Source organism: Tachypleus tridentatus, chromosome 10, assembly GCF_004210375.1.
Source record: "Tachypleus tridentatus isolate NWPU-2018 chromosome 10, ASM421037v1, whole genome shotgun sequence".
In the NCBI taxonomy this organism is placed as follows: Eukaryota; Metazoa; Arthropoda; class Merostomata; order Xiphosura; family Limulidae; genus Tachypleus; species Tachypleus tridentatus.
In genome coordinates this window covers 103,995,578-104,013,324 of record NC_134834.1, presented here as the reverse complement: position 1 = coordinate 104,013,324, position 17,747 = coordinate 103,995,578, and the positions used below count along the sequence as shown (strand labels likewise).

At 33.3% G+C, this 17,747-nt stretch overlaps 1 protein-coding gene across 1 annotated transcript in view; it reads right to left on the bottom strand.

The window, feature by feature from the left end:
- The window catches only part of LOC143230016 (uncharacterized), a 106,973-nt gene that overhangs the window by 61,140 nt on the left and 28,086 nt on the right, over positions 1-17,747 (bottom strand). Inside the window, exon 2 of the mRNA XM_076462960.1 lies at positions 9,209-11,443. Within this exon, the coding sequence (XP_076319075.1) occupies positions 9,209-10,910 (1,702 nt within the window). The 5' untranslated portion in view covers positions 10,911-11,443. The remainder of the gene's footprint in view (positions 1-9,208; positions 11,444-17,747) is intronic.

The window sequence follows — 17,747 nt, the reverse complement described above, 5'->3', positions numbered from 1 at the left end:
GAAAATCACTTTATTTAAGATAGGTATTGAGGTTAATTAGATGTATTAGGTTGAAAATCACTTTATTTAAGATAGGTATTGAGGTTAATTAGATGTATTAGGTTGAAAATCACTTTATTTAAGATAGGTATTGAGGTTAATTAGATGAATTAGTTAGAAATTTTATTTTATTTATTCGATTACATCTGATTCTAATGTTAGCTGTAAAATTCATCGTATGATATCACTTAGAATGAACCTTCAGAAATTACTAATAGTAGCTTACAGAATTTAGGCCCTCTAATGAATTTCAGATGAATGAAGTAACTTAACACTTGTATTGTTTTAACTTTTGACACTTATACTATGTTATAACTTGACATTTGTGTTAATTCTTGGCACTTATACTGTGTATTAACAACTGGCATTTGTATTGTGTGTTATCACTTGACACTCGTGTCGCGTTAACTGAATAATACTGAAACGAGTCATATTTATGTTGCTTAAAATAATAAGTAGAGATGAATTTATGAAGTGTGTAGTTATGGTAACCGTATTTAAACTAACTACATGATTCATAACTACTTTCGTTATTCAGGTGGGTTTGCTTCTGCTTCTGTGCAAATGTCCACTGTTTTTCTTTTAAATATTGTAGTAGAAAAATAGTTGTTTCTGATGACCCGTGAGTACGGTACCAAAGTTGAGGTCATTTATAAAAGAGCAAAGGTAAAATATACATTCTCATTCAATCTATTATTAATATTTAAGTCCAAGATTGATCATGTACAAAGTACAAGGACGGTGGCAGTATAAATATAAATTCCATGCGTGCTTTACATATAGAAGTTCGGAATTATTAGTTGATTTTTCCCCCTGTCTTTGTTCCCTTATCATGTAAAATCTATAATATTCACAAGGACGACCCTTGATTTATTATTTTATACCTAGGTCGTTATAAAGGTGACTGAGAGATTTTATCTTTCGCTAATTCAAAGCTTAAACCTTATTATTTTGTTGAAAGTACCACACACTAGCCACCTGGAATAAGGTGACAGGTACCCAGCATGAGACAATGTGACTTGAAAACTTAGTATTAGGTAACAGTTACCCAGCATGAGGCAATGTAACTTAAAAACTTAGTGTTAGGTAACAGTTACCCAGCATAAGACAATGTAACTTAAAAATTAGTATTAGGTAACAGTTACCCAGCATGAGACAATGTAACTTGAAAACATAGTATTAGATAACAGTTACCCAGCATGAGACAATGTAACTTGAAAACTTGGTATTAGTTAACAGTTACCCAGCATTAGCAATGTAAGTTGAAAAGTTAGTATTAGGTGACAGTTACCCAGCATTAGCAATATTACTTGAAAACATAGTATTAGATGACAGTTACCCAGCATCAGCTAATGTACCTTGAAAGTTTAGAGCAACACATATAGATACATCTGTTGAAATAGAAATGAAATTATAGGATTTCATGAAAAAAACACTTCTAATCATTGTTTGTACTATAGAAAAAAAACAATTAAACGAATGGAATAATTACAGAACTATTTGTAACCATCATATCTCTATTTGTAACCGTCATATCTCTATTTGTAACCGTCATATCTCTATTTGTAATCGTCATATCTCTATTTGTAACCATCATATTTCTATTTGTAATCGTCATATCTCTATTTGTAATCGTCATATCTCTATTTGTAACCGTCATATCTCTATTTGTAATCGTTATATCTCTATTTGTAACCATCATATCTCTATTTGTAACCATCATATCTCTATTTGTAATCGTCATATCTCTATTTGTAACCGTCATATCTCTATTTGTAATCGTTATATCTCTACTTGTAACCATCATATCTCTATTTATAACCATCATATCTCTATTTGTAATCGTCATATCTCTATTTGTAATCGTTATATCTCTATTTGTAACCATCATATCTCTATTTGTAACCATCATATCTCTATTTGTAACCGTCATATCTCTATTTATAACAATCATATCTCTATTTGTAATCGTCATATCTCTATTTGTAACCGTCATATCTCTATTTGTAAGCATCATATCTCTATCATTGACGTGATAGTAGCCTACAACCAAATGATTAATTTGGTTATTTTTTATTTCCATATATTATTATCTAGGCTACTAATTCAAACAGTTATTGTCTGAATCAAAACACTTTCATTGTTTAGTTATATTTGTTCTACGGCAATTAGCCACTCACCATCGTTCAGGCGAGGATAGCCATGAGCACTCAGTTCTCCAAATAGGTTAAAAGAGATTTTAATAATTATAATAGTATATATTACTTAACAAGACAACTTATATTCTAGGATTTTAACATACTTTTATAAATTTCATATAATTTGTTAAGTTTTAAATGGTCGATAAAACTTCAATTCTTGTAAAATTTTGATATACTTTCAAATAATGTTTATGTATTTTCTCCCATTATCAGTAAACAAGCTTAGTTTCAACAATACTTTCTGTTTAAGTTGTACAAAAAAAGAACTTGTATTTCATCTTTGAAAATAAAGTTAAATAAAGCTGTGTCGTTGAGAAATTAACACTTCTGAGTGGTGAATATCAGTTATGTCGTATCGTTATATGTGACTCGGTTTTTGTTCATCCTGTTTGTGACTTCACATGCGACTTGTAATCACCTTTTATGACGTAAACTCACCTTCAACGGTTACAGTATATTATTATGAATCACAATAAACTGTTACTGGAAGGTTTTGGTTCATCCTGTTTATAGAACTATGTAAAACTTGTACTACATTTGTAACATACACTCACTTTAAAATATAGAAGTATCCCAAATATATATTTTAACTAGAGATGTTGAACCTATTGAGTTTTTATATATTTTAACTAGAGATGTTGAACCTATTGAGTTTTTATATATTTAAACTAGAGATGTTGAACCTATTGAGGTTTTATATATTTTAACTAGAGATGTTGAACCTATTGAGTTTTTATATATTTTAACTAGAGATGTTGAACCTATTGAGTTTTTATATATTTTAACTAGAGATGTTGAACCTATTGAGTTTTTATATATTTTAACTAGAGATGTTGAACCTATTGAGTTTTTAATAGCAATTTCCTCATATCTCGATACTTCATTCACATATAACAATACTTCATTGTTTTATTTACATACAGAACACATTATGATCGATGTAACAATAATAATTGGGTTTATTGTTCATGAAATAAAGGAGGAATATATGTTCGTAAGTAGTTTTTAAACTAAACGTTTATCATTCAGTATATCTATATAAAAATTTGTAGTTTAAAGGTTTTATTAAGGGGAGTCTACGTCGTTAATTTGTGCGCAATAAGGTATTAGAAGTTACAGAGGTACTGAGACAGTCAGCTTTTATTCAGGTTAATATTATTAGACAGATGGAGCTGTTACAGAAGCAAAAACTATTTGCTACAGGAGTCTTTCATAGTTGTATCTGACCTCATACATGAATTTTAATGCAACTTGTAACGTAATTAGCAAGTAAATTCAAACTGATACAAACCTATTTCACAAACGTACAACTGTGCTAAAATTCCACAAAATTCTGTTGTTGTTTTTGAAACTAAAAATAATAATAAGTACAAAGAAAAACCCAAGAATTTTGTAAAATGTTGAGGTATTATCTTAAAAAACATTCGGTTCGGGGAACGTTAGGAAAACATCTGAATTGTGGTGTAATACATAACGCAAAGGATCTATAGTATTACCAAAGGATCTATAGTATTACCATTTCTCAGCATTAACTTTCACATAACGTAACATTTTAGTCAGATAAACATAGAACGTAAGCAACTTCTCAAAGCGTTACATCACTTATTTAATCCTAAACAAAGAACATGAAAAATAAACGTAAGGTTAATATTGCATACGTTTCAGATCTTAGAAAAACAAATACATTTTATCACATGTTAAGGAGTGCGTTACACCTGTTCTGAAGAGCACAAAACGTATTTAACCTTTACCTTTACACCCCTTTTCCAGGAGCATCCACAATAGCTTAAACCCATAAAGCGACTCTCCAGTGTTAGAGGAAATCATTGCGAGCTGACAGCAGGAGATATTCGTGACCTTCTTAATGAGTGGTTAACCAGAATTAGAACTCTGATGCAGAAGGCTACCCTGTAACCTTTACACTAGCCTGCCAAACCAAATACGTGGCCATAAAAACAACCAGCTATGACGTTTCCAATTTTCATATCCAACTGCGTTCCTTCCATTGGTTGAGCATTTCAAGTGTTAATTTGTTATAATCCAATTAACAAACCCGCTCTCCTCATTAGTGTTCGTAGGAAGCTCTCGCCTTTGTACAACCAGAATATTATTGTAACTTACTGATGTACGTGGTGCTTAATTACTTAGTAACTTCATTAACGTTGAGGTACACCAATCAATGTTTAAATGAAAACATCTTTACAACAGTAATGAACAATGCAACAACCTAATGAATTTCTGCTGAATATTTCACGGGGTACGGAATGTGTCACATAAACACTAATTTATTTCATTTTTTTGTACACTATAAAAACTTTCTTGTATATACGTTATTTTCATCACAGATGGTCCTAACTCTTTCCATTGAGATCTACAATAAACTTTCTCAATTTTGAGATTTCGAGTCATCGTTTCTATGTCATCACTAAAGTTTTACTAAAATTCAGAAGGATAAGTCCTGAAGAAAAAGGTTAGATTGGGTTGAATGATTTTAATGATCTTTCGAGTAGACACGTAACATACCAAATACTTTCACTGAAATGAGGTACAAAACAAAGTCCTGATTATAAAACTAAATAATATACCAAATACTTTCACTGAAATGAGGTACTAAACAAAGTCCTGACTATAACACTACGTAACATACCAAATACTTTCACTAAAATGAGGTACTAAACAAAGTCCTGATTATACCACTATATAACATACTAAATAGATTCACTGATTATATGTCCTGATTATAATACCATACAACATACCAAATTCTTTCACTGAAATGAGGTACTAAACAAAGTCCTGACTATAACACCACGTAACATACCAAATACTTTCACTAAAATGAGGTACTAAACAAAGTCCTGATTATAACACCAAATAATATACCAAATACTTTCACTGAAATGAGGTACTAAACAAACTCCTGATTATAACACAACGTTACATAAAATGCTTTCACTGAAATGAGGTACCAAACAAAGTCCTGACTATAACACTACGTAACATACCAAATACTTTCACTAAAATGAGGTACTAAACAAAGTCCTGATTATACCACTATATAACATACTAAATAGATTCACTGATTATATGTCCTGATTATAATACCATACAACATACCAAATTCTTTCACTGAAATGAGGTACTAAACAAAGTCCTGACTATAACACCACGTAACATACCAAATACTTTCACTAAAATGAGGTACTAAACAAAGTCCTGATTATAACACCAAATAATATACCAAATACTTTCACTGAAATGAGGTACTAAACAAAGTCCTGATTATAACACTATATATCATACCAAATACTTTCACTGAAATGAGGTACTAAACAAACTCCTGATTATAACACAACGTTACATAAAATGCTTTCACTGAAATGAGGTACTAAACAAAGTCCTGATCATAGCAGTATATTACATATCAAATACTTTCACTGAAATGAGGTGCTAAACAAAGTCCTGATTATACCACTATATAACATACTAAATAGATTCACTGATTATATGTCCTGATTATAATACCATACAACATACCAAATTCTTTCACTGAAATTAGGTACTAAACAAAGTCCTGATTATAAAACCACATAACATACCAAATACTTTCACTAAAATGAGGTATTATACAAAATCTTGATTATAACACCACATAACATATCAAATGCTTTCACTGAAATGAGGTACTAAACAAAGACCTGATTATAACACCACGTAACATACCAAATACTTTCACTGAAATGAGGTACTAAAGAAACTCCTGATCATAAAACCACATAACATACAAAATACTTTCACTAAAATGAGGTACTAAACAAAGTCCTAATTATAACACCACGTATCATATCAAACACTTTCACTGAAATGAGGTACTAAACAAAATCATGTTTATAATCATACATTGTCGCTTGTTTAAAGTATTTGCTTTATCTTCTATTGAAAACCTAACGTTGCATCCACACTTTACCATAGATTCAACAAACGTGGTCTGAGTGTATAACAGTAAATATAAAGGATCATTTCTCTGTCTAAAAGACATAATTCATCTGAACTTATTGAAGTGCCTATTTAATACTTTTTTGAAATAAAATATCTTTTTTCTTATAACATACCAACAATATATCGAAATGCGATGACAAAATAACAACAGAAATGCAGGAAAACATTCTCGCAAAGAGAAGTGTGCAGAGAAAATAACTTAAGAATAGTAAAAAGTCTAGAGGAATCACCCACAGAAATACATACTCGTAAATACAGGGGAATTACCTGAAAATAGACACAAGTGCAGGAGAAACAGAAAGCGCTCTTGAAAAACTTCACAAAGATGTGTTCTATGAAGAAACAGTGTATTATTGATTATACACAGTGTGTTTGTGTGCATAAGTTTTTGTTTGTTTGTTTGTTTTAGAATTCCGCACAAAGCTACTCGAGGGCTATCTGTGCTAGCCGTCCCTAATTTAACAGTGTAAGACTAGAGGGTAGGCAGCTAGTCATCACCACCTACCGCCAACTCTTGGGCTACTCTTTTACCAACGAATAGTGGGATTGACTGTCACATTATACACCCCCACGGCTGGGAGGGCGAGCATGTTTAGCGCGACGCGGGCGCGAACCCGCGACCCTCAGATTACGAGTCGCACGCCTTACGCGCTTGGCCATGCCAGGCCGTGTGCATAAGTAATTCATGTTTACACTTCTTTGTTTTCTAGCTACTGAACGCTAACGACCTTACCAAATAATTACTTCAATGTAAAGTAAGCGAGATTCGTATATGGTGCACACAATGTAACTCAACAGTTCTTAGGGCTAACGTTATATGACAAATATAATGGAACTCAACAATCCTTAGGGCTATGAACTGATATGCATGTATTTCATACAGCATCGTTTAATTTTCTGAGAAAGAACTCCGTTAAGTTCGATATCAAAATAACAAGTGTAAACTGTGAGCTGCTGTTAGAAATTATTTTAATTGTTTTTTAAGAGTTTATCATAATCTGCTGTTGCCATGGTGAATTTCAGGTTTCGAGTCACCTGTATCTGATTTACTTGAGAGCATAAACATATTTAACGGTTTGATTATGGACACTACACGCGATTAGAAAAATACTGTCTTAATTTTCACTTTCAGATGGCTGGTTATTCTAAAGGCTAACCAAATCAAGTTATATCATGATTTTAAACTATATTTTCAAGCTGAGGAAGATTAATTAAACATGACTATAATGTGCAGTTACTGAGATAAATAACGACATGAAAAACCAAACAAAATGTTAAATATTCCTTTGTATGTTTACTGATGCCCAATCATATTAATAAGTCAAGCAGTGAATCATATTAACAAGTCAAGCAGTGAATCATATTAACAAGTCAAGCAGTGAATCATATTAACAAATCAAGCAGTGAATCATATTAACAAGTCAAGCAGTGAATCATATTAACGAGTCAAGCAGTGAATCATATTAATAAGTCAAGCAGTGAATCATATTAACAAGTCAAGCAGTGAATCATATTAACAAGTCAAGCAGTGCATTCTTGTTACATATATATATATTGTAGCATTAAATGGAAAGAAAAACAGAAAGATGAAAATGGATTACACGGATAGAAGTGTATTGAGGTGGTGAATCCCAAGGATAGAAGTGTATTGAGGTGGTGGATCCCAAGGATAGAAGTGTATTGAGGTGGTGGATCCCAAGGATAGAAGTGTATTAAGGTGGTGGATCCCAAGGATAGAAGTGTACTGAGGTGGTGGATCCCAAGGATAGAAGTGTATTAAGGTGGTGGATCCCAAGAATAGAAGTGTATTGAGGTGGTGGATCCCAAGGATAGAAGTGTATTGAGGTGGTGGATCCCAAGAATAGAAGTGTATTGAGGTGGTGGATCCCAAGGATAGAAGTGTATTAAGGTGGTGGATCCCAAGGATAGAAGTGTACTGAGGTGGTGGATCCCAAGGATAGAAGTGTATTAAGGTGGTGGATCCCAAGAATAGAAGTGTATTGAGGTGGTGGATCCCAAGGATAGAAGTGTATTAAGGTGGTGGATCCCAAGGATAGAAATGTATTGAGGTGGTGGATCCCAAGGATAGAAGTGTATTGAGGTGGTGGATCCCAAGGACAAAAGTGTACTGTGGTGGTGGATCCCAAGGATAGAAGTGTATTAAGGTGGTGGCAAATACTTAAGTAAATGTGGTTCCTACTTACACTATGCTCAAGTCATGTGAAATTCTTTCAGATTTATCTAAACTCTTTGATTTAGTCGTTGTTAAGAGCAGAGCTGTAATATACACTGGGCTCTCCGTGCTCTGCCCACGACAGGGTATCGATTCCCGATTTGTTGCGCCACAAGCCTGCAGACTTACTGATGAGCCACTGGGGATTTATTTCAACTCTTATTAAACAAATAGTATGTTTATGGAAAGTTATTGTTAAATCAGTTTATTTTTTTCTGATAGAATCCGGTTCAGTTCAACGTTGATTTTATTAAATGGTATGACTAAAAACGTTATTGTTGTATCAGTATATTTTTTCTGACAGAACTATAAATATTCAAATAAATTAACGAGTAGAACAATTAACCATCAGCCAAATGTATCCAATAAAGATGATCTCTTTCTGTGAGTTGTCGTTAAGCTCAAGGGCTTAGAATTATTAGCGTTTGATATCCGCGATTGGCACAGCACAGATAGCTCACTGTGTCGCTTTGCGTTATAAACAAACATTAAACAAACGAAGAACTAATGCTAAAATAAATTTAAAAATAATTACAATAAATATTATATGTGAGTTTAAGCACCTTTTTGAGGCGCAGTATAAGAACATTACCCGGCTAACTTATGCTTTAAAAGACTTCGGTGTAAAGTGTGATAAAACATTCACTGAACACAAAATATTTAAAAATAGTTAAATAGGCATTGTATTGAAATTACCTGTTTTTACCGAGTTAAGTTAAGCGTACTATTTTATTACCTTTAAAATATTCGTCAGTGAATTTCACATCAGTTTCCGTTGGTGGCTTTTCTGAATTGCTGCAGATTGAAAGAGGCGTGCAGGGGGCGCTAGAAAAGGTTGTGCTTGGTCTTGAGGTGAGAGGAGACTGAGGGTCATCACCCTCATCTATAACGAAAGGATTCTCGTCATCCGATAAAGGGAGTAAATGGTCGTCCACTATAGATAACTTCTCACATGACGTATTCAGTGTTGACTCTAGAAACGTATAACACTTGTTCTGCTTTAAATCTTTACCAATCTCATGCCTGATGGTCGGAGTAAGAACTGGAGTGTTGAACGACGTGTAATAATCTGTGGGGGATTTTGACCTCATCAACTGAGATGCCGAAACGTAAATACATGATTCTTCATCAGTAGGGCTGGTATTCGTTTGATCAGTAGCGTAAATGTTGGTTGCATATGGAGATGAATGTGACAGTGCTGGATTTAAGGGATCGTGTTGGGGAAATGGGAAGGAGGTGGATCCTTGAAGGACATTGGACGATGTCATATAGTTATTAGACGATGATGAGTGGCATATGTCATTTTTAATACAAGCAGTATATATTGAAGCGTACGGAGAATCTTGGGAAGAGCAGTCGTTTGAAGAGGGCAAAAGTGGCCCCGAAGATGGCGCACTAACAGTTTTCAAGGGAGAGGAATGGAAAGGCATGTGACTGTGGTTGGAGTTATCGTCCTCTGTTGTTAATATATCAGAATTTTTCATTAGATTTTTTTGAAAATTTGGACATCTCGGGCTTAATTTATCTGGTTGTAACAAAGGTTTTCCCAAAAGAGGTTTGTTATGACTATCTGGTTGTCTAATATGGTCTGACATATGGTCAGTTGCTAGAAAATATTTAGATGACATTACATGAGACAAACGTCTTTCAATATTTTCAGAATGGGCGTGTTGTACATTATCAAAGGTACGATGTGAGGACATGGTTTCTTGGTTTTTAATTACTAAACCTTTATCAAAGTTTTCTGCTGTTTCTTTCCTCAGGTCATTCGTTAAAACTTCCTCTTTAAAAGAGTTTGGAATTGACTGTATGGTTGCACATTTTTCTTCAATTTTTAGTAGATTTTCCACATCGTAAGCATCTATTGATTCAGTTTGAGTACTATGTTCAACATCAGGTTCAACGTCTTCATCACTGAAAGCTTTAATTCCATTTCTAAACGTTGAAATGGATTCCATATCAGCGAGTTGGGTATTTTTATTATCATCAGGTTCTGGTTGGATTGCTTCTTGTTTATTTCCAAAATCAGGATAAAAAAGCACTGGTGACTGTATTGGAGACCTGTCACTGCTACTGCAGGAAGAGGCACTCAGAGTCACAACCTCTTTCCAAGAGCTCGAACGTGTCAAACATTTTATTTGCGCCACTTCATCATCTTTCTTTTCAAACAGATTTTCGAACATCAGGTTTTCGTCCGTTATTCCAAAACAAGTTCCCTTTTCAGATTCTTCTAGATTTCCAGAGAGACTTCTTAAAGCAGCTTCTGCTTCTAGAATCCTTTCTGTGTCTGCGTCGATGTTCTGTTGGTCACCGGTTTCTTCGATAGCCATTGATGATGCTTTACCACTTTCTTGGTTATCTGAATCCTTTTCATCATCACGTTTCAGTGATTTTACTGAAACTTCAAGAAATTCTTTAATTTTTTTATCACCTTCCATTTGAACAAAGTGCTACGTTTTGATTAGTTTCATATTTGGATAAAACTGTTGTTCTTCTCGATTAACTTTGTTTTTTCAAAAAAAATATTTACGTTTCCTTCATGTTGGCTTTCTTGTGGGTTTTCTTTTAAGTCAGAAGGATTCTCACTTTTTATTCTTATTTCTCGATTAAAGCATTTAGGATTTGTGACATGACCTTAAATCTCGTTTGAACTTTAACACGTGTCAAGAGATTATGTATTATTTTAACCCTTTCATTTCTGCAGTCTGCTTTATTACGTTTATAACAGTTTCTCTCCAAGCTTGACCGGCATTTGATTTGTTCATTTTTATGGAGAAACCTTTTCTTCGCTATGTAATATTTAGGTCTTTTTTTTTCCTTCTTCAAAGTTCTTTAAAGTTTGATAGGTCTTTAGAACCTCAGAGTGGTGATTTGTTTTAGACACTCTGATATCGAGGTGTGGTTATTAATACTTTAAAGCTGTTCTTTAACAGATATTGTCGTTCTAGTACTGGAAACGAAAACTGTGGATCTGAAAAAGTTAAACAATGACACGTTAATAATTTTGAATTAATATAACTTTTTCAAATCACATTTTAAGAAGTGATTAAAAAAAACTTTACAATTCGAAAATATCCTGCAAGAGAGTCAGTGGAAATAGATATAAATAAGCATTATAAAGAATTATTTTATTTTGTTATATCATACAAAGTTTTTATCAAGGAATTTTCTTTTTATTACTGTAATTATATATTTATATATGAAAGAGCATACTATTAAGTATTCAGGTAAGATAAGATGGGAAACATAAAAAGAGAAATAAACATTTAATGACAAGAGTATGCAATTTCTTGAGAAAAGAGTGTTGTGTAATATATTATAATATATTGTCTCCACTGGTACAAAGTCTACGGATATAAAACGCTAAACCAGGGGTTCGATTCCTATCGGAGGACTCGGGAGATATCTCGATGTGGCTTTCTATAAGAAACACACACACATACTATATTAATTACGAATGTTTTCTTAGAAAGGCTTCGTTCTGTACACATTTGTTCTGTAGGTTTAGGTATATTTATAAATTTATTACACACAATAAAACAACAGTTTTAAATAATACAATATATTTTAAATACAAAGTTGCTCTTCTAACGAGTACGTGTGTTTTCTTACAGGAAAGTCATATGGGGCTATCTGCTGAGTCCACAGAAGGGAATCGAACTCATGATTTTAGCGTTGGAAGTCCGTAAACTTACCGTTGGACTAGCGGGGAAACTTCTAATCATCTAATAATACTTTTGGTATTTGTAAAAGTTATTTTATTGGAAAACGCGGGTCTTTATAACGACTGAAAGAAAAATTATGTTCTTTTTTTTCATATTTTTATATTTTGTGTTAATACAACACTGTTTTAAACCGCGTAGAATCTCTTACAAGAGTCGTCCCTTCAAAAGTATTGCAACATTCGTGCGAGGTAGTTTTAACATTGGTATAAACGTTTTCTTTTTTGATATCTTAGGAAATATTAAGTACAGCATGTTCGTATTACAATACAAAACTCAAGCATTAAGAAGAGCTTTAAAGATAATCTGTTAAACGTCAAAAGAAAACTAAAGATATAGATATTATTTACTTTCTTCACAAGTAGCCTCCAACAGCTTATTCTTTAGGCTTAAAATTGCTAAAAATCCAGTTTCGATACCCGCAGTGTACAAGTACAGATAGTTTGTTTGTTTGTTTTGGAATTTCGCACAAAGCTACTCGAGGGCTATCTGTGCTAGCGGTCCCTAATTTAGCAGTGTAAGACTAGAGGGAAGGCAATTAGTCATCAACACCCACCGCCAACTCTTGGGCTACTCTTTTACCAACGAATAGTGGGATTGACCGTCACATTATACGCCCCCACGGCTGGGAGGGCGAGCATGTTTAGCGCGACGCGGACGCGAACCCGCGACCCTCGGATTACATGGCCTTACGCGCTTGGCCATGCCAGGCCAGTACAGATAGCCCATGATGTATTTAACAACAAAGAGACAAGCAAAAAAAAAACCTGACCAGGTGGTTAAGGCGCTAAAATCGTAACCCAAGGGTCACAGGTTCGAATCCCCGTTGTACCAAACGTGCTCGCTCTTTCATCTGTAGGGGCGTTATAATGTGACGGTCAATCCCACTATTCGTTGGTAAAAAGAGCAGCCCAAAAGTTGGCGGTAGGTGGTGATGACTAGCTGCCTTCTGCAAAATTAGGGACGGCTAGCGCAGATAGCCCTTGAGTAGCTTTGCGCGAAATTCAAAACAAACCAAACCTCACCACGCGTAATATAAGATTGTTTCACTTTATCCACCAGATTTTGTTTTCAGTAACGTTTGTTTGCTCATTAAAGTTCGAAAGAGACCATTCATTTTGTTTCAATAATTCTAAAATAGGGTTATTCAACAAATACAAAATATGTCTAATGACTTATTTGCTATTGCATACTAGCATATTAAGAAATCTCTACACTACACTACATAGTGATGAAAATCTTTATATAAAAACATTAGTGTGTTAATTTAAACAAACTTCCAAACTTTGGTTCAGACGGAACCAGGTGCGGGGATGGCCTGTTGGCTGAAACACTCAGCTCGCAATTTCTGGGTCGTGGGCTTGAATCGCTCCACTAAACATGCTCCGGGGGAGGGGAGGATGTTATAATGTAATTATTAATTCTGGTAGGTCGAGCATTGTTGATGTACACTATATGCCGTTTAGAATTAGGTATGGACAATGCAGATATTTTTTGAAGATCTTTGTGCGAAAAACAAACAAAAAACATTTCTTGGGTAAGGTCTAGTGGCAACTTTAGTTTATTAATTTTATATTTTATTATTTGGACATTTCCAAATGGAAAATGTTTCTTAAATTTACGGGTGAATTCTTTCTTAAACGTATCTTTAAACAACTTAAAACATATGTGAGAAAAATTTTAAATACCCACTCGAAAAATTATAGAAGATTTACGATAGAACTCACGTTGAATAAATGTAAAGTCACGCTTTATTTACATTAAATGTACTTTCATTAACAAATATTGAAGTTGACGTAATATGTGAAAATCTAAAAATACAGTTTGCCCGCCGATTTGTAACTTTTATAACTAGTTGTTTTTACTGTGCATATTTAGAAGCGACACCTACTGAAAAAGAAGTTTATTCCTACGCATTCTCGAGTATACAGGAAAGCACCTTAAGAGCGTTTAAAACGCCAGTCCAAGTAAGGTCGTAGTTGAATTTCGACGAAAATTATAGTTTTAGTAGCATATGGCTTATTTCTGATTTGAAAGCTTCCACTGACACCATAATGATTTACCAGACAGCCACGAGATGGTGCCACAGTATTTGGAAAATTTATTTGTACGGGATTTTTCTAAAGAGCGTCATCCTGAATTATATAAGAATTGTGTTAGTTGTACTTTAAATTGAATAATGTAATTTAAATATCTAGATATTTTTCATGATAATTGTAGATATATTATTATTTATAACAGTGGAAGTATACTATTGTAAATATTATTTAAAAATAAATATAAATATGAATTATCACCAGCACTATAACTTAAGATTGGTTTAAATTATTTAATTATTATTTTATTAATATTACTTTTGAATTTATTTCCCTCAAGCCGATGTTTTTATAAGTCATTGTTTATACGTTTTTTTAAAATTCAAAAACAGATTAAACTGTGTCTCTTTAGTCACCGAATAATGGTATTAATAGATACACAAGAAATGTAAATCAGTGGTATTATCATACATAGAATTGGTTGAAAATGTAGGGCGAATCTCTTTCGCAGTTTCATGTACCTTTGTGACCCCATAAAGTGTATGAACCTAAACAATCTAATAGGATTTTTGCTCACATGTGTATAATACACAAAATATCAAAATGTGGAGAAAAGTTAAACAAACAACCATAACACAAAGTTAATAATAAATTTTTATAGGTACAAAAACTATCTGTAAATTAAACAATTATCACACAAAGTTTACACAGATCTTTACTACTATAGAAATGTTTATACACATAATTTAAATTTCTACATAAGTGCAACACGAAGTATCCTAAACAACATAATTAAGAAACACACCAGACCCTTTCCTCGATATTTCGATATATAGTTTTAACTTGTTTTAGTTGTAATTAACAACCAGCTAAATTTTTATTACACAAGGAACACAAACACGCGAAGAGAAGGTTTGCAAAACACACCACTAGGGATGATAAGCAAAACAAAGTTCGCTTTCCAGTGAAAATTCTTGATAAAATACCCGAATGAACAGCATAATGAACCTAACATGTTTAGGAGGAATAGATGCTGCTATTAAAAGACAGTAAACTGAAAGGTTCACTACAAGTTCTAATAATGTAGTATACCTCCGCCCTTTTAAAATAGATATTCAATTATTGTAGTATACCTCCATCCTCTTAAAGTAGATGTTCCAATAATGTAGTATACCTCAGCCATTTTAAAATTGATGTTCCAATAATGTAGTATACCTCCGCCCTCTTAAAATAGATGTTCAATTATTGTAGTATACTTCCGCCCTCTTAAAATATATGTTCCAATATAAAGTCATAAGAAACAAGTTTGACATGCGTATCTCGTGTTAATTCTCAAAATTCTTGTTTTAGTTACAATTTCATCTTTTATGAGAAGTTTGGGAATAAAAGTTAAAAACTGACAAATGGTTTATCCCCGTCGCTTTGTGAGCCTTTATTAACAGATATCTAATTTGTGTGTGTGTGTTTTTTTTTTCTCACAGCAAAGCCACATCGAACTATCTGCTGAGCCCACCGAGGGGAAATCAAACCCCTGATTTTTAGCGTTGTAAATCCGTAAACAGATAAGTATTTTATTAAGAAACATGATATACTACAAGCATATTGAACTAGTTTTAAAGTTATGGTAAAAAGATGGCGAAGCATTAGAAACCACTAGATTAATATTTGCGACAAAAATCACAAACCAGAGACCTTCTGTTGAACATTATCTTTAATTTATACATTTAAAATTTCATACTTGAGATGTGTTAAAACATGGAAATCCAGGTTTATCCGTCTGTCCCAAATCACTACCAAATGGGCATTTTGTTAATTGCCATAACTCGTCAGAAATGTAAGACATGTAACTAAAGGTTTGAATGTTCCTTCAAAAATGTAAGATACACAACTAAAGGTTTCAATGTACCTTTAGAAATGCAAGGTACACAACTAAAGGTTTTAATGTACCTTCAGAAATCTAAGGTACATAGCTAAAGGTTTGAATGTATCTTCGTAAATGTAAGATACGTTTTAGCTCGATGTTGCCTCAATGCACGTGTTGCAGGTGTAAAAATCACTTCCTAGGAAAGTTGACTAAGCAAAAGGCTAAAATGGGTACCATAAATCAAACAATAGGATGGAGAAAGTTGGACATAAAGTTTGTTTGATGCCAGAGGAGAGAAAAGTACCACAGTCAGTGCACAACATCTGCATCATATAATGCTGGAGAATATAAAATTATAGGTTCCATCTTCACTAGATGTGTTAGAAATATTCACGAAACTGATGACACCTCCACTGCTGCAAGGTGCAATACCTCCACTGCTGCAAGGTGCAACAGTTTCATGTCAATCTCTGCTGGCTAACAATCATTTTGAAGCAAGGAAGTGACTCCAAACATGCAATAGGTGTGGTGGAAAGCCAAATCAAACAAAACGTACCGATGGAAACTCTCATGGCTTGAACTGAACAAAATCTGAGTTATGTTGTGTGGGCTTCATGAAACTGAAAGACACAGACGTCAACCACATACAACTTGACTTGATTTTGAACATATGCTGGTCTGTTCAAAGTTACTGCAAACTATTAATGCATTGTACAACACTTTAGGTTTACTTTTCAATTTTCTGTTGTAATATATTGTACTAATGATAAGTTAACCATACGTTTGATATTACTCACAGTTTCTGTAATTACAGCCTCTTATATTTACTATTGTGACTACCCTAACATTTGCACGGTTATTATTTGTATTGAAAACGGTTTTAAATAAAACGTCGACAGAGAAAGGAAAGAGGCCCATGGGACCAGTATTTTCAATACCTTCACCCCATAAAGTATGAGCTTTGACCTTAATATTAATCTTCGTTCACGAACTCAAAACCTTTTTTCAACACACTTTGGAAAATTTCGATTTTGAAAGGAATTTTGTTATTATTACATTTAACTCTGAATATTTAACCAATTAAAATTATTATTACCTCTGAATTATAATTTCTTATTTGAAATATATTATTTTTATTTTATCATTCATATATAAACAGGTTTTTATAAAAAAAAAACCAAGCCAAAACAAAAATAAATAGAAAAATAAAAAACGCTACATATAATGTGGGATATAAAATGTACCCTAGGATTTGGAGGTGACTGCCTAAGAAGGACCCACATTGCGGTGGGGATACATTGTCTATCAGTCTTAACCTCTATTTGCTAGTCTCACATAAATAAAAATGAAGTAAAAGAATAAAAAGAGAAATAATAGATATAGGAATAGAAATTAGGAGAGTGAGATGTGGGAGCTCAAGCCCATGGCGTCCTACATCTATATCATCCTTCACTGTCTACAGAAAGTTGTCGGTAGGCAAGAGCTTTCCAAAGTAAAGAAGAAGAAAATTAATTGAAAAATAAAAATACGAATAAGAAAAATAAGATTCTGCCATTTGGGAATAAGTAAGTTAAATAAACCTACCTCTTGAAATTAGCATTCTATTATATTGAAAGGCACCAACTGGTAGCTCAGTAAACGAATTATACTGGT